This window comes from Hypanus sabinus, chromosome 21 (genome assembly GCF_030144855.1).
Source record: "Hypanus sabinus isolate sHypSab1 chromosome 21, sHypSab1.hap1, whole genome shotgun sequence".
Classification (NCBI taxonomy): Eukaryota; Metazoa; Chordata; class Chondrichthyes; order Myliobatiformes; family Dasyatidae; genus Hypanus; species Hypanus sabinus.
In genome coordinates this window covers 26,331,090-26,356,020 of record NC_082726.1, presented here as the reverse complement: position 1 = coordinate 26,356,020, position 24,931 = coordinate 26,331,090, and the positions used below count along the sequence as shown (strand labels likewise).

General features: G+C 40.4%; 1 protein-coding gene across 1 annotated transcript in view; it reads left to right on the top strand.

The window, feature by feature from the left end:
• LOC132378896 (dual oxidase 2-like) overlaps positions 1-24,931 on the top strand; it is a 148,390-nt gene that overhangs the window by 107,931 nt on the left and 15,528 nt on the right. The window contains exons 25-32 of the mRNA XM_059946187.1: positions 1,661-1,891; positions 3,885-3,984; positions 5,616-5,665; positions 14,684-14,811; positions 17,900-18,053; positions 19,098-19,330; positions 21,250-21,408; positions 24,143-24,298. Coding sequence (XP_059802170.1) covers positions 1,661-1,891; positions 3,885-3,984; positions 5,616-5,665; positions 14,684-14,811; positions 17,900-18,053; positions 19,098-19,330; positions 21,250-21,408; positions 24,143-24,298 — 1,211 coding nt within the window. The remainder of the gene's footprint in view (positions 1-1,660; positions 1,892-3,884; positions 3,985-5,615; positions 5,666-14,683; positions 14,812-17,899; positions 18,054-19,097; positions 19,331-21,249; positions 21,409-24,142; positions 24,299-24,931) is intronic.

The following is a 24,931-nucleotide window of genomic DNA, read 5'->3' as shown; positions in this document are numbered from 1 at the left end:
GTCTCTCTGCTCATAACAATAATAATGATAAATATAAATGAAAATATAGATTATACATACAGGTAGTGCAATCCAAGTAATAGTTAGCCGACAGTTAACCGGCAGTCAACTGTTCAGCAAAGTGACCGCAGTAGGGAAAAAACTTCTCCAGTGCCTATTAGTCTTAGTCTGGAGGGATCTGAAGCGCCTACCAGATGGAAGCAGTTCAAACAGTCCGTGCGCAGGACGGAAGGAGTCTTTTATGATGTTCCCCACCCTCTTCTTCAACCTGGAACAGTACAGGTCCACAATAGAGGGCAGGGAGGCTCCAATGATGCGCTCGGCAGTCCTCACTGTGCGCTGTAGTCTGGTTCTATCCTGCTTGGTGGCGTCTCCAAACCACACAGTGATGGAGGTGCACAGGACAGACTCAATGTCTGCAGTGTAGAACTGCAGCAGCAATTCTGAGAGTGAAATGTGATGCCACATATTCCAGCACCGATGTAGCAGGCCCACAATGTTCAACACAAGCAGCAGCAGCAACAACAGAACAAAGCAAGCCCTTTTCCAACCCTCAAACCCATCCACTCACTCCCACACATAGGCAGGCCTCATCTAGGCCTTCAGTGTACTTTACATATGTCTGCTAAATTGTGTCTTATACAGCAAATGGATTAGTTGAGATAAAGATATGATTTGGAATGTTTTAATTTTTGCACCTATTGATAACTGTAACAGTAGAATGGCTTTCTCAAACTTTGTTTCCACCTGATCTGCTATTTCCAGGTTTCTCATAACCTACTGTATGAATTTTATTTCCTTGTTGGTAAGTAGGTGTGATAATTTGAAAGATAAAACAACTGCTTGTAATCTAAAATAAAAAGAAACTGCTAGAAATAGTCAGCGGGATAGGTAGAATCTGTGGGAAGATAAATAGCTAATTTTTCAGATCAAAGACTCTGTCAGAACTGGGAAGGAAGCAAAAGAGCTTTTTAAGAACGCAGACACAAGGAAATCTGCAGATGCTGGAAATTCAAGCAACACACACAAAATGCTGGTGGAATGCAGCAGGCCAGGCAGCATCTATAGGAAGAACAGTCGACATTTCGAGCCAAGATGTTGACTGTACTTCTTATAGATGCTGCCTTGCCTGCTGCCTTCCACCAGCATTTTGTGTGTGTGGTTTTTTGAGAAGTTGAGAGGGTGGGGGAGTGCAATGTCTCTAATAGGGTGAAACCAGGGTGACCATGGGAATAAAATGTAAAGAAGGCAACTGGCCAATGAGTGAATGGGAACAGTTAAAGAGTGAAAATGGACACAAAAATGTGGGAGTTGTGAAATGCAGAGCAGGAAGACATACCTGACAGGTCAGGCTGGCCATGACCTTCAGTTGCAGACAAAAAAAAAAGAGAAAAAGTAAAACAGCATATATGGATGACTAATACAGTCATAGAAATCAAGTTATCTGACGTCGAGCCCAGAGGGTTGCAATATGCCCATATAGAGATGGTGCTGTTACTCTTTGGATAAGGCATCACACTGCACGGATATGGGCCTCTTAGCCCTCCATCTTATTGTTAACCATCAATATTAATCCCAGTTACCTGCACATACATATGTTGAACTCTCTTGAATAATTTCATTGTTTGCCTAAATTGATGAGCTCCTGCTTTCTCTTCAGACTATGCTGTTTTAAGGGAGCACTCTGGAGTACCTCAAACCACAAGGGCTGGCCTCATCATTGCCCGTGGATCAGCAGCTGCAGTCTCCTTCATGTACTCGTACCTCCTGCTTACTATGTGCCGCAATCTCATCACGGTGCTGCGTGAAACCTTCCTCAACCGCTACATTCCCTTTGATTCAGCCGTTGACTTTCATCGTTGGGTTGCAATGTCTGCTATCATCTTCTCAAGTACGTACAACTCTGTGCACACCACTTAGAACCATAAGTCATGGGAGCAGAATTAGGCCCTTCAGATCTACTCAATCATGTCTGATTTATTTTTCCTCTCAACCTCACTAACCTGCCTTTTCCCTATAATATTTGACACCCTTACTAATCAAGAACTTATTGACCTCTATTTAAATATAAGAAATGACCTGGCCTCCACAGCCATCTGTGGCAATGAATCCTACAGATTCACCACTCAGTTAATGCTGACAGCATTCCTTCTCATATCTCTCTTAGGTGATAGGTGACTCCTTTTGAAACTCTGACCCTAATTCTACATATCCATCTGGAGAAAGTCATCCTGTTGCATCAGCTATCGTAAAATTGCTCTATGAATGAGATCCAAACCCTCATCCCTGGTTGATGCTGTAAGCTGATCTGAGATCAGGAAGAAGGATTGCTAAATTTTGCTCAGTGTCTGTGATTAGGAAGGCCAAAGCATCCAAGATTCCATTTCCTAGTTATTAATCAGTGATTTTCCACAAAAAGCGAGGCAGTGGGAACAGATGTAATCATTCTATCTGAATTGAAAAATTTACACAGAGCAGAGGTCATTCTTCCATGCCATCTTCTTGCAGCTACCATCGGGTGGGAGGTAAAGAAACTTGAAATCCTGTCCCACCAGGTATAGGAACAGCTACTTCCCTTTAGCCATTCAATTCCTGAACCATCCTACATAACTTTAATAACTATCTTTTATTGCAACACTATGGCCATTTTGGCCATGAAAATGGACTGTTTCTTTTGTTCACATTGTAGGTTTCCTTGTAAAAATTGGCTATAGTTAATGTTTTTCTTGTGAATTTTGTGTATCTAATGCTATGAACCTGCAATGTTGCTGCAAGTAAGATTTTTCACTGCACATGTGCATACATGTGCATATTACAATAAACTTGACTTTGAATTTGAACAGTAATTAAAATATCTTAAAATTTACCCATCAAATTGTATTGCTTTTGCCAATCAATTAGAAACTACAAAGACAGACTGAAAAATTCAAATACATGGAACATAGAACAGTACACCACAGTACAGACCCTTTGGGCACAACATTGTGCCAGTTTTTCAAACTACTACAAGAGTAATCTAATACTTCCCTTCCACATAGCACTCCCACATAAACCTCCATTTTTCTATCATTCATGTGCCTATCTAAGAATCTGTTAGTGTCTCCAATGTGTCTGCCTCTGTTCCATTTACCCACCATTCTCTCTGTGTTTAAAAAAAATTACCTCAGACACCTCCCCCAAAATCAACTAAATATTATGCCCTCTCATATTAGCCATTTCTGCTCTGAAAAAATGTTGCTGTTTGTCCACTCTTTCTATGTCTCTTATCATCCTTTACATCTCTATTAAGTCTCCTGACATCCTCCTTTGCTCAAAAAAGAAAAGCCCTAGTTTGCTCAACCTGTCCTCATGGTGCTCTCTAATTCAGGTAGCATACTGGTAAATATCCTCTGGACTGCTCTAAGATTTTCATGTTCTTCCTATAATGAGCTGACCAGAATTGAACACGATAATCTAAGTGTGGCAATATTACCTTGTGGTTTTAAACACAATCCCACAACTAATGAAGTTAAAAAAACCACATGCTTTCTTAACCACCCTATTATCTGAAAACAGGGCTTGTCTGGGATTTGAACCAGGGATCACTCACATATCATCCCTAACGTTACCTTAAGCGAGAATCATATCCCTAGACCTATAGCCAATGCTAATTACTGACTGTCTTAAATAGATAAGTTATCAAGAGATATATACTTAACTGAATAAGTTCCTTGTGTGGTTAAAACCATTGAGCAGGAGAATCTGACTGTTTTAGATTCTGACTTAGATCAATGGTGAGAGACAAATACAGTATCTGATCAATTGTTCTATACATTGACTGCTGGTTGTGGTCTATGCAAGTCAGAAGTATATCTACAATGTATTTATTTAACTATATTTTGCAGTACTCCACAGTGCAGCTCATGCGGTTAATATCTACTCATTTTCTGCTAACCCACTCAGTGTTCTTGCCTGCCTCTTCCCTGAAGTAATTTATGATGATGGGTAAGTTTAATTAAAATAATTCAGAAAAATTACAATTTACTTTGCATCCCTCAAAATCTCAGGACAAAACATATGCTTCATACATTATGTTGTATAGCTGTCATACTTAAGTAAAAAAATCACACTTAAGTATTACTTTTGATCCTTTGAGCAAGAGGAGAAGGAATAATCTAGAACTAAGCCAATTGGTCATTGAATCTTTGAATAAGGTCCAATATTGGTTGTTCCAATTTTGATCACTTTCGCTATTCACCTTGACTCTCTTGTAATTCAAATGCTTGTAAGTTTCTGCCTTTAATATATGCAATGATTCGTCTTGTCAACTCTCAGAGGGAAAATATTCCAGAGGTTTTCATCCCCATGAGAGGAGACATTCCTTCTCATCTTCTCATTTCTATTTTAACTGGGTGATCCCTTATTCTGAAACCATGCCTTTTATTTCTAGCTCCCCAGCTAGGGAGAATATCCTCTCAATATCTGAGCCCCCTTCAGAATCTTACCTATTTCAATAATATTTCCTCTCAATCTTTTGAACTCTAGTGTATATGGCCCTACCTACACAATCTTTCTTCATATGTTACCCCTTCATCTCAGGGGATCATGAATCTCCTTTGCATCATATCCAATACTATATTACTCTGTAAATACAAATACAGAGATGAAAATTGTATATAGTATTCCACAAGCTGTTTCATCAACACCTTATAAATTTGCATCAAATCTTCCCTACTTTTATACTCCACATTCTTTGCAATAACACCAGCATTAATCTTGCTATTTACTTGTTGTACTTCCTGCTAACTTTTTGTGTTTTATGTACCAGAGCCCCTGATATCTTTTGTTCTGAAATATTTTGCAATCTCACTCCATGTACATAATAATTTTCTTTTTCAGTCTTCCTTGCATACTTGGAAACCTCACATTTTCTTCTGCATGTGAACTTTTTAGCCACAATTATTCTTTCTACATCTTTCTCATGCTCTCTGGGTCCTCTTCTAACATGTTCATCATCTACCTTTGTCTCTTCATCTAAGTCATTACTATAGGTTGCGAAGAGTTGAAGAATCAGCACTGATCCCCTGTGGCAACCTCTTGGTTACTGATTACCAATCTAAATATGACCCTGTTACCTTCATTATCCATTTTCTTTTATATGGCCAATCCCATTGAGATCTCAATACGTTACAACTAATTCTATGTGGTGGTATGTAACTTTTTATGAAGAACCTTATCAAATGCCTTCTGGAAATTAAACATGGAGATCTGCTACTTTACCTACCTGTTACTTCTTCAAAGAACTACAGAAAATTTGTCAAACACAGTTCCCCTTTCATAAATCCACATGGATAATCATGTGATTATCTGAATAGAATGAGTCACAACATTTTCAAAATTACTCATAGTTTCTTGCTTTCTGTCTTTCTTGAATAGTGGTGCTACATTCATGATTTTCCAAATGCATTAAGGGAGCAGAAGAGGTTGACCGGGATGCTGACCAAATTGGAGAGCATTGCTATAAGAAGTTCCAATCTTGGGTTGTTTTCTGTGACAGTGCAGCATGTGTTGCAGTGTTGTAACTCATGATGCCTTGCTGCATATTATAACTTACTATGGTTGCCTTTCTCCTGCAGATCTGAAGTGCCCCTGAAATATTACTGGTGGTTCTTTCAGAACATTACAGGTACCCACACTCTCATAAGGCTAAATCTTACAAAGAAATATTTGCACACATAATAGAAAGTTTACAATACCATGAATGTGTCCTCTGTTGTGAAATGTGAAATATGGTTTTGTGTATTTGTCAAATTGCTATAGTTGCTATAGTTGCAAAAAGCAAAAAAAAAAAACACTTATGAAATTTCAGTTCAACACAATCCTTAATACGTGGGGTGTTCAGCATGTGCAACATTGCACATGGACTCTAAGTTGTGGGCAGAAATGGTGCAAAGGTCCTGATAATCTAAGTTCCACAATACTCAAAATGACCTACAGACAAAGTAACCATTCATATATAGTAATTATGTTTCAGCTAAGATTCACTCATCATGTCTACACAAGCTGGTAGCCTAATAAAAAAGACAAATGGCCTATGTTAGTCAAGGCACTGAGTTCAAGATATAGGAAGTTTTATAAAGCTCTTGATAGGCCACACTTGGAGTACTGTGTGCAATTTTGATCACCCCATCAAGGAAAGGATGTGGAGATGTCACAGAGAGAACAGAAGAGGTTGACCAGGATGTTGCCTGAATTAGAGAACATGTGCTATAACGAGAGATTACAATCTTAGTTGTTTTCTCTGTAGTGACGGAGGCTGATAGGAGATTTTATTAAGGTTTATAAAGTTATGAGAGTGATAGATAAAGTTGACAGTCAGTATCTTTCTTCCAGGGTTGAAATATATAATACTAGAAAGTTTGCATTTAAGGTGAAAGGGGGTTAAGTTTAAAATGGAGCAAGTTATTTTATACAGAGAGTGGTGGGTCCCTGGAATGCACTGCCAGGGGTGATGGCGGAGGCAAATTTGATAGAGGATTGAAGAAGCTCTTAAGATAGGAATGTGCCGAGAATAGAGGGATATGGACATTGTATTTGTAGAAGGAATTACAGTCGGCCCTCCTTATCCACGGATTCCGCATGCGCGAATTCAACCAACCGTGAATCGCGAAAACCTGTAAGTGCTTTTCCAGCACTTGTTGGTGGAGCATGTACAGACTTTTTTTTTCTTGTCATTATTCCCTAAACAGCGCAGTATAGCAACCATTTTACATAGCATTTACATTGTATTAGGTATTATAAGTAATCTAGAGATGATTTAAAGTATACGGGAGGACTGTGTGGGTTATTGGGCATTGGGATCAAAAAAATTGTAATTTCTCTTACTGAGTAAGTCGGAACAGGTACATCCAGTATTATTTAGCATCAGTTAGTCAAATGTTTATCTTAGTAGTAGTCTCTCGAAGTCCGAGGAAGACGAATGTGTTGCGCAGTCAATGTCTGTGGGCACGCATATGACTTCTGAGGCCAAAGTCCGAAGTGCAGATACAGTTGGAGATGGGGCAAGGAGCACCGCCTGTTGGGGCAGGAGCGGACGCCTTCCTGTGTCTTTCTTGACTCACCTTGAGGCGCTGCATGCGCCAGTTGGCTTGGAAGTTATCGGCTGCCTTGGTGCATAGGTTGCACCACTTGGACCAATCAGCAGCAGTGTGTTAGAGATCGCGGGGCTGGAGTTTGGCCCACTTAAGGTTTGACTTGAGGTTGTCCTTGTACCTTTTCCTTGGGCGACCTTGGGACGGTTGCCCTGCTCCAGTTCTCTGTAGAACAACTGACATGGCATTCTGGACTCAACCATGCGGATCACATGGCCGGTCCATCTGAGTTGATCTTTCAAAACCTTGGATTCAATCATTGTGGAAATGGCTCGGTCCAGGACTGTCAGGTTGGAGATATGATCTTGCCAGCGGATTTGCATGATTGATTGCAGAGCGCGATTGTGGAATTGTTCAAGCTGTTTGACATGTCTGTGATACAGTGTCCAGGTTTCACAGCCAGATAGAAGTGATGAGACCACAACAGCACACTAAACCTTCAGTTTAGTGGAGAGGCAAATGTCTTTGTGCTGCAGAACTTTGACCAGGAGCCTTCTGAGTGCCTGGCTTGCTTTCTGGATCCTGGATGTGATTTCTTTATCGAGGGCACCGTTGCTGGAGATGGTACTCCCCAGGTATTTGAAGTTGTCAACGTTCCGTAGTTGTGCGTCATTGATGGTGATGCATGGCTGTGGCGGGGTGCTGTTAGGTGCAGGCTGCAGGGGGACCTCTGTTTTACCGAGGCTGACTGTCAAGCCGAACAATCTAGATGCGGCGGAGAATCTGCTGACCATTGTTTGTAGGTGGTCCTCTTGGTGCGCCATGAGTGTGCAGTCATCTGCAAGGAGCGCTTCTATGAACAGCTTTCGGAGGGTCTTTGTGTGTGCTGCAAGGCAACGTAGGTCAAAAAGTGACCCATCCAGGCGGTATTTGATATAAATGCCCAGGTTTAAGTCTTTGACAGCATGCATTAGTACTTGAGTGAAGAAAAGGTTGAATAGTACTGGTGCAAACACACAGCCCTGTTTAAACACCGTTGGAGATGTCAAATTTCTCGCTGGGTTCGTCAGCTGAGAGAATATCTCCAATCATGTTGTCATGGAAGAAGCGTATGAGGTTGCTGAACTTTGGAGGGCAGCCAAGTTTCCCGAGGATGATCCATAAGGCTTCTCTGTTGACAGTATCAAACGCTTTAGTCAGATCAATGAAGACAAAATACAAGTTCATGTTCTGCTCCAGGCATTTCTCCTGCATTTGTCTAACAGTGAAGATCATATCCACAGTACTGCGTTTAGGCTGAAAGCCGCATTGTGATTTTGGGAGGTTTCCTTCAGATAATGTTGAAATAAATCTGTTGAGGATGATGCGAGCCAGGATTTGGCCGGCGATGGAAAGTAGGGAGGTGCCCCAGTAGTTTCCACAATCTGTGCGCGGGCCATTGTTTTTGTGTAGGGCGACTATTGCAGCATCCCGAAGGTCAGGTGGCATTACTTCCTCTTCCCAGATACTGACCAGGACATCCTGGAATGCTTCGAGTGACTCCTGGTTGAGGGCTTTGAACAGTTCGGCGGGAATGTTATCCTTGCCTGGTGCTTTGCCACAGCTCATCTGTTTGATGGCTGTGCTGACCTCGGTCAGGGAAGGGGTGTTGTTGAGGTGTTCATGGACTGGGCTCTGGGGAATCTGGTCGAGTACTGACTGGTCGACAGTGGAGGGGTGGTTCAGCAGCTGACTGAAGTGTTCCTTCCACCTGGTGTTGATGCCCTTTTTGTTCTTGATAAGCGAGGATCCATCTGCAGAAAGCAGGGGAGCTATGCTTGACTTTGAGGGACCAAAGACAGACTTGATGGTGTTGAAGAACTGCTTGGTGTTGTTTGTGTCAGCATAGTGCTGAACCTCATCCGCCTTCTTATTCCACCATGTGTCACGCATTATACGGATTTCCCTTTGAGCGAGTGTCTGATAGGACTTGAATCTGTCCTTTTTGCAGGTGGAGTTCAGGTCTTCCTGCCATTCTTTGAATGCCTTGTTCTTCTTAGTGAGTAGGTCATCGATGATGGTGCTATTCTCATTGAACCAATCTTGGTGGGTGCGCTTTCTTGCGCCTAGGGTTGATTTTGCAGTTTAAGTTATAGCATTTTTGAAGTGGCTGCATTTCTGGATTGGGTTACCCGTGAGTGGCTGGTTTGTTGATGGTTTCTGTTTAAGAGTATTTTGAAATTAGACACGGAGGGTGCTGAAGTTTGGAGGTGTTAAAGGATGGCCGTACTGCCTTTGGACGCTTTTTGTGAGATTGAACGATGTGTAGCTTGAGGGTGGTGCGCAGGAGTCTGTGGTCCGTCCAACACTGTGCTCCTCGCATGGCTCATGTTATGACTACGTCTCGGATGTCACGTTGACGGACAATGACATAATCGATCAGATGCCATTGTTTGGATCTAGGGTGCATCCATGTTGTCTTGAATTTGTTGGCCATTCTGAACACTGTGTTCGTGATAGTGAGGTCACACTCTTCACATTTGCTGAGAAGCAGAAGGCCGTTGCTGTTCATCTTCCTGACTCCGTGTCTGCCGAGCACTCCACTCCACTGATCATGGTCTTGGCTGACTCGGGCATTAAAATCTCCCAGCAAGATCAGCTTATCACTGGCCGGCACTGACAGCAGGATGGAGTCAAGGTCAGCGTAAAACTGCTCTATGGTTTCAGTAGGGCTGGTCAGGGTGGGGGCATAGGCACTAATAATAGTTGCATGTCGATTTTGGCTGAGGGGCAGATGCAGCTTCGTCAATCTTTCACTGATGCCAACAGGCAGGTCGGGGAGCTGTTTCATCAGGATACCCCTTGGCAAAGCCCACCCCGTGGATCCTGTCTTCGTTCTGCACCCTTCCTCTCCAGAAGAAGTTGCAGCCACTGGCAAGCTCTGTGATGAATCCCTCATCTGCAACCCTGGTTTCGCTCAGCACTGTGATGTCAATGTTGTAACGAGCAAGTTCTTTACCAATGAGAGCTGTTCTCCTTTCAGGTCTTGCAGTGTTTTCCTTATCCATTAAGGTGCGAACGTTCCATGCTCCTAGACGGAGAATCTTTTTCTTTTGATTTTGATTTTGACGGAAATGATTGGGTGATCCGTCAGTTACAGTTAACTGGCCAGACGATCTAGGGCAGGCGATGTTTAGGCCACCTTTTCTAGGCCCCTCCCTGACTACAAGGTGGGCAGCATTGTCCTAAAAAGGGCTACCCAGTCACCCTGGATGCTGCCGGACTCCCCTACTGCCCTGGGTTCAGAGGAGAATGACCATCTGTCCAAGGGCTGCCGACGTGCAGGTTTGCAACTGCAACTCAGTGGTCACCTGCACCTGTTGGTTCACCGCTCTCCCATCGCTGTAGGACTTCTGAAGAAAGAAGATGAAGATGCACAACACAAGGACCTGTGCTTGAAAGATATTATAGTGAAAAAGCCTTAGCACGGAGACAGTCCCACTCTCTCAGCCTCGGAGGTCAGGATCTACTGGCACAAAGATCATTACACATGGTGGCCTCTTCAGCTGCAGGAGTTACCAGACAATAGATTGATGAAGTCCTCCCTATTGACCACCTATGAGACTCTGGCTCCGGATTTCTTCTCAGGGTTTACTCCCACAGCCTTTCCCATGATCGGGTGTGGCCACAAGGCAGCGGAGGTTTTAAAATCAGAGTTTTCCTTCTCCTAGGTGGGCAGTCAACCAGGACTAACGAGTCCCACCTGCCCAAAGCATCTGGTTTTGAGGCGCCAGAGACCCGCCTTTGCCCCTTCTCCCATTGGTAGGAACAGTTCTACCACGTGAAGGCCAGGAGCTGGACTTGGTTGACAGAGGCTTTTTGTGATACAAGCCATGTGGAAGCACTTTATAGGTAGTGAGAGCTTATCCTTATTACCACCTCCGGCTATGTCAACCTTGTCTTAATATATAGTATATATTTTACCTTTCTATGCATATAAAACACTTAAGAACGTATGTTTCAGCACGCGAGCTTGGGAAGTTCCTGAGTTCGATCCAGTGACAGACTGCTTCTTAGTGCGCTCTCCACCATGCCGGGTTGATGTGGAGGATCAAAAACCCAAAACCCAATAATTAAACCACTGCGTTGCTTAGTAATAATTGTAGCTTTCATCGGGACAGAGCCTTTCTCAATTATCCTTTAAAATTGTTCCAATCATTGACTGACTGTAGCCTAATGCATTTCCAATGACCGATGGCGTTTCACCTCTTTCCTATCGCTTTATTATTTCTGCTTTATTTTCAATCGTGATTATTTTCGTGAACAGAAACACTACGCATTCAGAGCCGGGTCCTCATGTCCAGCATACTGAAACAGGTTAAATAAGGTCTGGGGTTCCGCTGGGTCCTAAGGTCCAGTGTATTGAGACAGGTTGAATAAGGGACTTGAGCATCTGCAAATTTTGGTATCCGCGAAGGGTCCTGGAACCAATCCCCTGTGGATAAGGAGGGCCGACTGTAATTAATTAGGCATTTAATTACTTGTGTATAACATCATTGTCCAAAGGGCTTGTTCCTGTGCTGTACTGTTGTATATGCACACATTTATTACATTTCAAAAAAGCTGATTATTTGGTGGTAGGATGAAGATATGTCTCTACTTAAGAATGTGTAAGGCACTCCTCCTTCTAATAGCCTGTAGGTCACCCTTAGGTAAGGTGTCGCACCTACTTAGCCCCCGATTACGGTGACATGAAGCCATGGGTTCAGGCAGTGGATGGTAATATGAGCAGCTAGTGCATATCACAAGTCCTGGTTATGCAACCACTGATGCCAGGCAGACAGTCTGTGAAGTGTATTCATCATTTTTCATTTTTAATCTTTTTTTATTGATTTCAAAATATTTAAAGACAAATACAAATCAGAGAAGTTATGTCAAATATATATTTCAATAAAAGTACAAACAAAAAAGGAGTGTACACTGTCAAAATCATATATAGAATAATATTGAACTAATAAATAAAAGGAACCACAATTCCTCTTAACAATTCAAAAAAAAGACTCAAAATTTCTATTACTGAGAAGAAAAAAAACCCCACTAAACTAACCTAAAACAAAAAGGAGAAGACTGGGCATTCCATTTGAGGATATAACTACAAAAAAAAGGGGAAAAATCGTCCAGTCAAATCTGAAACATTATGGAGAAGAAGAAAAAAGATTACCTAAAAAAGTGAAAAAAAGTAAAAAAGAAGAAAATTTATATCATATGAAAATATTGAATGAAAGGTCGCCAGGTTTGCTCAAATTCAAAAGATGTATCAAACGTCCGACTTCTAATTTTCTCCAAGCTTAAACACAGCATAACGGAGGAGAGCAAAAAAAAACGGTAGATGGATTAGGACCTTTCCAATACAACAAAATAGCTCTCCTAGCCAATAAAGTTGAAAAGGTTATAATACATTGAGAGGAAGCAGAAACATTTCCTGCTTCCTTCTGAGTGATCCCAAAGATTGCCGTAACTGAATTAGGTTGTAGGTCCAAACCTATGAGTTTGGATAACATTCTAAAAATATCTCTCCAATATTTAACTTTATACAAGACCAAAACATATGAGTTAAGGTAGCCACCTCATTATTACATCTATCACAGGTGGAATTTATATTAGAAAAAATATGCGCTAATTTATCTTTTGACATATGCGCCCTGTATTAATAATGGATGAGGTCACCTGTCTTGTGAAGACACTGCGCAGAAGAAGGTAATGACAAACCACTTCCATAGAAAAATTTGACAAGAACAATCATTGACATGGAAAGACCATGATCACTCATATGATACGTCATGGCCCACAACAAACAGATGGACAAACTCCAGTAAAAGTCTCACAATCATGTCAGAATCCTTTGAGATCTTCTTCTTGAAAACCAACTTGACTCCTCTAACTATGGGAAGCATCACAGCCAAAACTATCTTGCTAATTTCTGTCTCCACAAGATGCACCTTCTGTTAACTGTGCAGCAATCAGGAATGCAAATTTGTACTGATTTTTGTTTCTCGATCAGACTCAGGAATACACACATGAATCATGGCTACTTCTGTTTGATCTATGCCAGCACAAACCAAGAGTTTTCTTTCATTAATATATGCGATGTGGGCATCGCATGTATTTGACTCAGACGTTTGATACATCTTTTGAATTTGAGCAAAACTGGCGACCTTTCATTCAATATTTTCATATGATATAAATTTTCTTCTTTTTTACTTTTTTTCACTTTTTTAGGTAATCTTTTTTTCTTCTTCTCCATGATGTTTGACCGGATTTGACTGGAAGATTTTCCCCCTTTTTTTTTGGTAGTTATATCCTCAAATGGAATATCTGACTCTTGAGAAGATGCTTGTAAGCTATTTTTCTCAACATTGCAGCTTGTGTGTTAATAGTGATTTTATAGAGAGTTTGGTAGGCCAATAGTTCCTATGAAAGAGTAGCAATATATTTCTAAGTATAGTTTGTGATTTGGGAAAAAGCCTTGCATATATTTTTCAGTTGTTTGCTTCCCTTGTGTTCCAGGGGCATGGGGGTCTTGAAGAAGCCTTCTTGAGTGACTGAGTTTTATTTTGTTGGCCATATACATCCTGTTGCTGGAGAGATTGAATCCTTAGTTTAATAGGTGAGATGTCAGTCAAGCAGGATCCTATGCCTTGAGGGTAGAGAGGCATAGAGTTATACAGCACAGAAACCAGGCCCTTCAGCTCAATTGGTCCATGGCGACTAAGATGTCCCATCTAAGTTAATGCTATTTTCCAATGTTTAGTCCACAATCTTCTACATGTTTCCAATTCATGTACCTGTACAGCTGTCTTTTAAAAATTGTTATTATACCTGCCTTCTTCTACCAGCTTGTTTCATATACACATGTGTAACATCAACTGTATAACAGAAGTTGTCACTCAAGTTCCTCTCAAACCTTTCGCCCCTCACCCTAAACCTATGCTCTCCAATCTTTGATTCTCCAATCCTGGGAAAAGGACAATGTATTCACTTTATTGTTGAGGTTGTTAAGTATATTTATAACAGGACTCAGCTCGCCACGTGGAAATAATCTTGCATACTCCTGGCTTACGCTATATGAATGACAGAAAGACTTTGAGAGATCAAGAGGTGATTTGCACATCACAAAATTCCCAGCCTTTAAAGCTGCTACCTTTGAGCTTTCTACATCTGTACATGAAAGGAATTGATTTTACTATATTAGTATCAGATACCTTAGGTCAAACTTCAGAATAAATCTCATCATTCACATAAAATTAATGAAAAATATTTCTCATTTTTATATCTCTTCTTGTGTGAAATGCAAAATCTGTGGTGACTAGAATTGAAATGGTCTCCTACTCACTGAATATGAAATTGAACTGGTAGCCATACAGCTAGGATGGGCAGTGTTGATCTCACTATGATAGCTTTATGAGTTCCATCGTTTTAACTGCACTGGGTCTATGCTTCTGTTGAATTAAACCATTAAGTCAACTGATTTATGAAAAATACTGTTGGAAACCCTAGATTTGCTAAGCAATGCATTGTGAAGAATCTACCAGATGGACCTTTAATGACCATTAATATTTTGTTTTCTTTTCCAGGAATGACTGGGGTTCTTCTTCTTTTCTTCTTTTCTTTTCTACACATCTTTGCCTTGCATTATTTCCGACGCAGTAGCTTTCGAGCATTCTGGGTGTCACACCATCTCTATATTGCAATATACATCTTGGTAAGGACAATTTTTTTTTAAGTCACAAGGAATTTTCAAACCAAACCGAAGTTTAATTTAGAGACACAAATTAAATTAATTTGAGGTGACTGAGCAGACAACAGTGAACTTAGTTTGGAGACCATTCCTGCATGCAGTGTATCTAGACTGTGGAACTAGATAACAAACCAGATGTAAACACAAGAGACTGCAGATGCAGGAAATCAGGAGGAGTGCAAAAGAGGATAGAGAAGCTCAGTGGTCAGACAGCAGTATGAGGGGAAATCGAGGTTTTGGGCTGGGACTCATTTTCCTCTATAGGTGCTGCCTGACCTACTGAGGTCATCCAACAACTTGTGTATTGAACCAAATAGATGTAGCAAGTTCAATAAGACTGGTCATTTCAAAGTCAATAAATAGTGCAAAATTACCATTGAAGAGCATGATCCATTAAAGCATCTCAAGGAAACATACTTCTCACTTCTATCACCCTAACGTTACATGCCTTTGGAAATAATCATCTAAGAATCTGAACCAGAAGCAAGTTTATCATGATTTAATCAGTTCCCCTCCACCACCACCTTCCTCTGTCTGGTGCAACTAGTCCTCAACAATTCCTCTTTCATCTCCTTCCACTTACTCCAAAATCATGATGTAGCTATGGGCACCTGCATGAGCTCCAGCTATGTTTGCCTTTTCATTGGCTATGTGGACCAGTCCATGTTCCAATGTTGACTATTCATCAACAGGTCTAGGTTAGGCAACTCACTATGCAGCTCTTAATTAATCAAAGCTCCACTTTATTGTCTCTGCACAAACAATAGTGTAATAATGTTGACTCTAAGCCAATAACTTAAAACATGAATTCTACTGTTTTCTCTGTACTGATGCTCACTCAGATCACTTCTCCAATTTATAATACCGATATAGAGATCTCCAATTGGCCAGATGATTTATCGTTTCTCTCCCATCCCCTGACATGGTGGTTCTTCCTTAAGATAATTAGTCTCCGGAATTCTCACCCCTTTGCATTTGTAACTCCTAACTCATATGGTCTTCCATATCAGATCGTGTTCACTCGAGGCCATCTGATGGACCTGTGTCAGATTCCCATTGGATATAGTTCAAGGACTACACAACTTTCTGCTTTAGGTGGCTTCTTTTGTTCTGCTTGTCTCTGGTCCAAACCATTTTAACTGGGTCATCAAGATATTGGACTAAGAAAACGAGATTACTTCTGCAAACCTGCCATTGTGCACAATACAGAGCTTATCTGAGAATAATTTCAGGTATAGCAGATCAATAACAAACTTCTTGTGTCCACGTTCATTTGCTCTGATTCAGTTATCTCAGAGCAAGAATCAGTTCATCAAACAGTTCACCAAATGGAGGTTACAGAGCAGCTTCACAAAATAGCAGCCTCCATTCCTTGAAGCACCTGGCAAGAACAAAGACAATTGCTTTGTCTACTTCCACTGTCCTTGACTCATTTGAGTTTGATGTTTCCTTCCATCTTTTAATTCCTTCATGGCCAACGTCAAATCTTCCCCTGGTAACACTCCCCAACTCTTTCTGCCCTACATTGAAGACTGCATTGGTGGCACTTCATGTACCCATGCTGATCTTGTCAAATTCATCAATTTTGCCTCCACCTTCTACCCTGCCCTCAAATTTACTTAATCCATTTCTGACTCCTCTCTCCCTTTCTCAATTTCCCTGTCTCCATCTCTGGAGACAGACTATCTACTGATATCTTTTATAAACCTAATGACTCTAACAGCTATCATGTCCATACTCTTCCCACCTGGTCAGTTGTATGCCATTCTCTTTTTTCAGTTCCACTGTCCCTGCTATATCTGTTCCCAGGATGAGGCTTTTCTTTCCAAAACATCAGAAATACTCACCTTCTTCAAAGAAAGGGCTTTCCTTTCCTCTACCAGTACTGCTGCCCTAACCCACATCGCATCTATTTCCCAGACATTTGCCCCTATTCCTTCTTCCTGCCACCTTAACAGGGATAGAGTTTCTCTTGTCCGTATATATCACCCTATGAGTCTCCACATCCAGCATGACATTCTCCGCAATTTTCACCATCTTCAATAGGATCCTACTATCAAACTACTTTACCTCCTGCCCACCAATCTCCACTTTCCACAGGGATTGCTCTGACTGTAAATTTCCTTTTCTATTCATCCCTCCCCACTGATGGTGGGACTAGTGCTACGCCTGCCCATTCACCTCCCTCACCACAATTTAGAGCCTCAGTCATTCCAGGTGAGGCAACACTTCACTGTGAATCTTTTGGGGTCACCTACAGTATCTGGGGCTCCCACTTTGTTGAGCAACTTCACTCCATCTGCAAAAAGCAGATTTTCCCAGTGGCCAACCATTTTAATTCCAATCCTTATTCCGATTCCAACACTTCATCCATGGCCTCCTCTATTGACATGATGGTGGATGAGTAACACCTCACATTCAATCTGGGTAGCACCTCAACCTGACACGCTGAACATCGATTCCTCTGATTTCTGGTAATTTGGCACCTCTCCCCCCTCTCTCTGTTTCTATTCCCCATTATGTCTCCCTTCTTACACTTTTTCTGTCCATAACCTCCCTCTGGTGCATCCACTCTCCTCTTCTATCAGATTCCTTCTTCTTCAGCCATTTACCATTTACCTTCTCCAACAATCACTTCCCAGCTTCTCACTTCATCTTCCCCTTCCAAAGAAACATATCTGTCCTTTTCTTGTCCCACATATAACTTTTCCCCAATATTACATGATCAGCTTAGCTACCTTTGCAAACAAATAAATCTAAAGATCACAAAAAAAGTAAATATCTTCACTTCCTCTGGCTCTGACATGGGAAAGAATGTAGTCTTACTGGTGATGCTAGTTCTAAGAACAATTAATAAAAAAGGAAGTCAGAAATTCATTGGAAGAATGCCACATTTGTCTTCTAATTTCATGGGACAAGTTTAATTTTATAGCCTGATTGTGCTTGGCTTGTAGATAATAGCCTTAACATTTAGAACTTGAACAATGCCACCATTTAACTTGATTTAATATATCAACTTTGTCACTGAGCACCTTTTGTCTTTTTGAAACAGATCATCTTACATGGTAGTGCTGCTTTGCTTCAGCCTCAGAGATTCCACATCTACTTTATCGTTCCCACTCTGTTCTTTGTTGGGGACAAATTTGTCAGCTACAGCAGGAAGAAAATTGAGATAGCTGTTGTGAAAGCACAGCTTCTGCCTTCAGGTATGTCGAAAATCTCTCACTTGTTGACAATTGCAAGAACTGGCAATTCCATACAGTCCTCTTCATTGATTTTCTTTATTTTAACATATCTGTATTCTTTGAGCTAACCTAAGGTGAATGTGAAGCAACCCATGTTTTTATGGACAAGTGAGTTCTCATAAATGCCAACCAATACTATTTCTTTAAGTATCAAGAACGAATTAGGTAGCTATTACTATATACTGTACCTGCCTGGACAACACATCGGGGATTTATTTGCCTAAAAAGCCATATGAAATGCAAGACTTTCTACTGAGAGGTCTCTATAACAATTTTTCAAACACATACAGTAGCAAGAGGGTTACCAACCGGTAAACGTACAGAAGAAAAAGAACCAGTGAATGCACTTTACTGATGCATTCATATGGCCATTGAGTTGACAGAGGTGTTTGGAAAACACACTTTATGTTCTGGAAATATAAAAGTGAAATATCAATAAGGAACAGTTCAATTTGTTGGCAGTAGCATTTAATCTATCCAGCTGACAGGAAACTACTGAAATCAGATGCAGTAGTGGTTTTATATCCAAGTATTTTACTGTGTCCTGAAGAGGGGAAAGACAGAAATATTAGGAGGGATATAAATCTGGAGTTTCACCTGATCCCTTGGTTGACCAGCCAAGACAAGTATGGGTTTTTCCTTGATTCTGAGGACTTGCCTCTCCCCAGAGTGGAAGATATTCATGCTAGGCAATGAAAATGTTGCCGTTTCAGAAGCACAGTATCCAACACACACTGTTCAAGTAAACTACATTCAGCTACAGAGTGAACACCCTTGTATAATGTCAAAAGAAAATTCCCAATTTTACATTTCCCATTTTGTCTGCATTGGGTGTGATTGGCACTGTATGCCTTTGATCTGTACACCTTATCTAGTGGAATTTGGATGAAATATTTCATTACATTTTAGTAAATACATCATTGAGCACTTTGATATTTGTTCTTCCAGCTAAAAATGTGATTTTTTTTGAGAAAATCATCCAAAATATGAACATTATTTTTGTAGGTGTTACTAACCTTGAATTTAAACGACCCAGAGATTTTGACTACATGTCTGGTCAGTGGGTACGTATTGCAAGTCTTGTCTTGGGAACGAATGAGTACCATCCCTTCACCCTGACTTCAGCTCCTCATGAAGACACCCTTAGCCTTCACATCCGGGCTGTTGGACCATGGACAATGCGCTTACGGGAAATATACTCTGCTGAAAATTTAGCAAGTATTGGTTATTACCCAAAGGTAAGAAAACTATTTTAGTTGTCTTTGAGTTCAATTTTGAATGTACAGTATATAAAGTCAAATATTTCCAGTATCTTATTTTGCAAAACAAGGAAATCTCCATAAGATCAAAAGCTTGTTATTTCTGACCATTCGTCATTTGATTTAATGTTGGCTTGGCCTCACTGTTAACATTGTAATTTGTGAAAGCTATGTTTAAACTTGTGAAAACTTGGTTTAGGTGAACTTGGCAGTCACTCCAGTGTACTGTAATGTTGAGTGCATGATTTCTGCAATTACTGTCTTTCACAGAAAAAAATTAAACTAAATGATCCATCTACTTGTTCAAGTCAAATCTACAAGATTGCATAACACTACTGAAAGAACAAAGAGAGTCAAAGAATAATACAACACAAAGAAGACGCTTTGACCCAACTTTTCCATGCCCACTTAAACTAGTCCCATTTTTCTGTATTTGACTCAAATCTCTCTAAACCTTTCCTATCTATGTACCTGGCAGCAAGGTAGTGTAACGGTTAGTGTAACACTATTACTGTACCAACAAACTGGGCTCAATTCGATCGCTGTCTGTAAGGAGTTTCTATGTTCTCCCCACAACTACGTGGGTTTCTTTCAGGTGCTCTGGTTTCCTCCCATACTTCAAAGGCATATGGGTTAGGGTTATTAAGTTGTGGGCATTCTATTATAGCGTCAGAAGCATGGTGACACTTGAAGGTTGTTTCCAGCACATCTACGGAGTGTGTTGGTCATTGATGCAAACAACACTGTATGTTTTCACTGCTCTTTTGTACATGTGATATATAAAGCTAAGTTTCAATCTTAAAATTTCTTTTCAATGATGTATCATAATTTTGGATTGTGGTTCTTTAGCAACAAATACAGAAAAATTCCAATAATCCAGTATCTGACCATTCAGAAGTCCTGATGTTTTAGTACCTAGCACCAGCTAATGTTTCCTACACTTCCTTCCACTCATCAAGGCCACATTACAGCAATCCCACTCAACTCACTGAGGGTGGTATAAGTGTGGAATGAGCTGCCAGTGGGAGTGATGGATTCGGGTTCAATTGCAACATTTAAGAGAAGTTTGAATAGATACATGTATGAGAGAGCTAAAGACAGCTCTGATCCAGATGAGGGTAGATGGGGCTAGGCAGAAGAAAAACAGGTTGGCATGAACTAGATTGGCTGAAGGGTTTGTTTCTGTGCTGATGTGTTCAATGTCTCTTGACTCTAAGAATTTCTCTGCATGTTACATGTTGGAGATACATCCTCAAATATTATAGCAGATCAGTATGAGATTGCGAATGGACAGATTGGCAACACAACATGGTTAGACACTTTGATTCAATAAATTCAAGATATGGGGAGAATGGACTCAGACATTTGCAGTTAAATTCTTAATTGAAGAATATTTCTTTGCAGCCATCACAACAAAGGCAGTTCTATATACTGATAAAGTAGGTAAACCTACTTAAGTGATCCTTAAACACGAGGAAATCTGCAGATGCTGGAAATTCAAGCAAGACACACAAAATGCTGGTGGAACACAGCAGGCCACGCAGCATCTATAGGAAGAAGTACAGTCGATGTTTCAGGCTGAGACCCTTTGTCAGGACTTCATTAGTCCTGACGAAGGGTCTTGGCCTGAAAGGTCGACTGTACTTCTTCCTATAGATACTGCCTGGGCTGCTGCATTCCACCAGCATTTTGTGTGGGAACGTGATCCTTAAATGTGCTGTCAAAAAAACTTTAATTATCAATATTCCAAAGGTATGTGTCAGGAAACAAGTAAGTCAAATTTTGGTTGGAGAGATTGTTTTAAGAAGCTTCTGATTATATTGAAGACATAACTGGCACATCTGCAAAGAAGGTCAGTGCACAAGCGCAATAATTCAGATCGAAAATCTCTTCTTTAGATCTATCTGGACGGCCCATTCGGGGAGGGCCACCAAGAATGGAACAAGTTCGAAGTGTCAGTTTTGGTAGGAGGTGGGATTGGTGTGACGCCTTTTGCATCTATCCTCAAAGATCTTGTCCACAAGTCAACAATCAAGGGCAAAATATCATGTAAAAAGGTAAACTCAAACTCATGCACATTATCTAATGGGCTTGAGACTTCGAATGGAAGCAGTAGAGATTTTTCTGCGTCATCTTTACTTTTCTCCCTTAAAGTTGCTGACTCTTAAGAACTGACTTTTACATTATTGCTGGGCCTGTCATTGTAAGTCAAGTGATGACCATGAAGAAGTCTGGTGAAAGACTCCCAAGTGTGTTGGAGTATGAGGGGAGTGATAATAGAATTTTTTTAATTATGAGAGGTATACAGAATATTTTCCCAAGGGTATAAATGTTAAATACCAGAGGACATGCTTTTAAGTTTTGAGCAGGGAGAGTTTGAAGGTGATGTGAAGAGAAGTGTTTTTTTACCTATTGAGTAATAAGTGCCTCGAATGGGTTACCAGGAAACGGGCAGTTTGGTGGAGTTTAAGCTTTTAGATTGATGCATGAATGATACACAGGAAGAGGACATTTAGTATAAATTGGCATCAAGATGATCTGTACTGTTCCATGCTCAACAGAAGTGAGCGTCTTCAACCAGAGAAAGTGTCATAGCTGTAAGACATGCACATTCAATGGGTATTCAGCCTCTAATGAAAATTCATTGCTAATTATACAGATTAATAACCAAGCTCAGAGTGTATTGTTTAGGTCACAATGGCTCACAATTTGTATACATATTTTTATAGCCAGTGAGCAGTCAGACATCAAGCATTATCCATAAGGGATAACTGTCTTAAAGCACAGTCAATATAATTTTGAGTTCAAGCATCTGCATAATACCCACATTTGAAAGCTTTTCAGAATATCCATCAGAAATGGGGTTAAATATATTTTCCCCAAAATCCACTGTAATACCCTAATATCTACCTTTACCATAGTGGAATATGTTAAAAGAGCACAAAATGGGGGGGTTTAACAAAGTCAAAGTTGAGTTTATTATCAATTGCACAAATGAAAACTTACTTGCAGCAGCATCATAGGCGCATAGCATCATTTAAATGGCATACAGAAGGAAAAATATCAATTATATACAATTGTTAGAAGAAAGAACACAATTAGAATTTTAAAAATGCATTTCAATACAAACTGACCTAAGTGTCCAGGTTGACACTGGCACAACATTGTGAGATGCTACATAGACATGGTGGAAAAGTTTACTGAACATTTTGGGATCTGTCAAGTCCAGCATTTATGCCCATCCCAATCTGTCTATGATAAGTTAGCAGTGAGCTGCACTTAAACCCCTACAGCTGATTTGATGGAGTCCTCAAACTTCCAGTAAGAGTTGCTCAAGAATTAATGCAAGTTAATTTTCTTTTTATGGGATTCTTTTTTCTTAGTAGCTCAGTGTCACCAATGACACCCCGCTCAACACTGATTATTGTTGTAAGAAATGCCACATCACACTGCAACCTTTATTATATTCTCATTGTTTATCTTCATGTATTCACGGCTACCAGATATACAATAACATGATAAATGTGTTCATTTGTTTTATGGCTTGTGCTTCCTTGTACTTGACAGCTCTGTCATGTTAGCTGTTATTTCTAAAATACTGAACATAATTTACACAGATAATCTGTCCTCCACCCTGCTAGATGGTATGTTGGGGAACCAGAACATAATAAACAGAACGATCTCTCATCTGTATCAATCCAGCATCACTTCCTTTATTTTTGGTATTATATACAGTAAACATTACCTTAACAAATTTCATCACATTATTTAAAAGCTGTATCTTATGAACCTTGAACTATTCTACTCATTTAATATCCTAGGAAATTGTTTTCAGAACCACATGAAAGATATAAATTCTGCTTGTTCAAATGTTGCCCTGCAAAGTATGTGGACATTGGTATTGATAATGATCCCCAAGTGCATCATACTGGAGAGAGAGTGAGTAGCCACTTGCTCCAATGCTCAGCAAGCCTTTCCTTCTCAAGCACTCTAATTTCACCTTGAATATTTGAGCACTGCCAGTGATATGTTGTTTCTTTTCAAAGCACTGCCAGTGGTATGTTGTTTCTTTTCAAAGGAAGTGGACGTTTTGCATTCAAATGTGCAGCTGTTGAGATCTCTCTTTGCCAAAGCATGGATATTAGCCCTTAACAACATACCACAATTAAATTTAATCTTAAATTGGTACTAAAATCAACAGTGTAGAACAGGAACTGACACTTAAGGTCATTCTGTTGTGCTGAACTAACAAAAGTAGAAATTAAACACCTAGCCATCTTCTGCCCACACAAGATCCATATTCCTCCACTCTCTGCACATTTATGTGCTGATCTAAGAGCCTCTTAAGTGCGTCCATTGTATTTGGCTCCAGTACTTCCCCTGGCAGCATTTTCTAGGCACCCAGAACCTGCTGTCTAAAAAAAAAACTTATCCTGCACATCTCCTTTGAACATTCCTCCTCTAAGTGCATGCTCTTAGTTAATTCAACTCTGGGAAAAAAGATACTGGCTATCTACTCCTTCTATACCCTTCATCATCTTATAAACTATCAGGTCTCCCATCAGTCTTTACCACTCCAATGCAAACAACTCATGTTTGTCCAGTTTCTTCTTATAATATATGCCCAGTAGTCCAGGAGGCATCCCAGTAAACCTTTCTGCATCCTCTCCAAACTATAAAATTGGAAATCAAGTAATTAAAGCTGACTACATATTTTGCTGGTTAATAGGTGGTGAACCCTGAGAGGGCTTTTTTGGCTCTAAATAACTTAGTTAACCTCTTTATTGCCAGATCTACTTTATCTGGGTGACTCGAACGCAGAGGCAATTTGAATGGTTGGAGGACATCATCCGTGAAGTTGAAGAGACAGACAAAAATTCCCTGGTATCTGTCCATATCTACATCACTCAGCTAGCAGAGAAGTTTGACCTGCGGACCACCATGCTTGTAAGTAACATTTGACCCTAGATCTGAACTGGGAGTATTAAAACTCTAACCCTCAAGGTCCCATTTTCAACTCCATTCTTGTCTCTACAGATGTACCGCTGAAGCTCTCACAATTCCAATGCACTTTTGGCCATCCTCCAATTTTCCACTCCAAACAAGCTTAAACTCATGCATTCCTCTGCTGTCATCCTAACTCAAACCAAGTCTCACTATTATATCATGCATATGTAGTTGAAACTGAATACTAGTTTGTCAGTGACTTTTGTTTTCAAATCCCTCCAGGTTTCTAATCTGCCATCTCCTTGTTGTCCTGTGCTGCCTCAACCCGATGAGTTCATTTTTCTTTAAGCTCCACTTCTGATATCTCAGAAGTCACAAAGTGTCTTCACTCCATTGAAGATAATCATAATTTCCCAGTCTATCCAACTTCTCACTGCAGTCAATGTAATCAAGGACCCCTCCCATCCAGATTATTCTCTTCTCTCCCACCTTGCTTCAGGTAGAAAATATAAAAAGTAGAAAGCATGTATTACCAGGCTCAAAGACAGCTTCTATTCCATTATAAGACTTTTGAATCAACCTTTCTATGACAATGATGAATTCTTGATCTTTCAGTTTACCTCATTATGACCC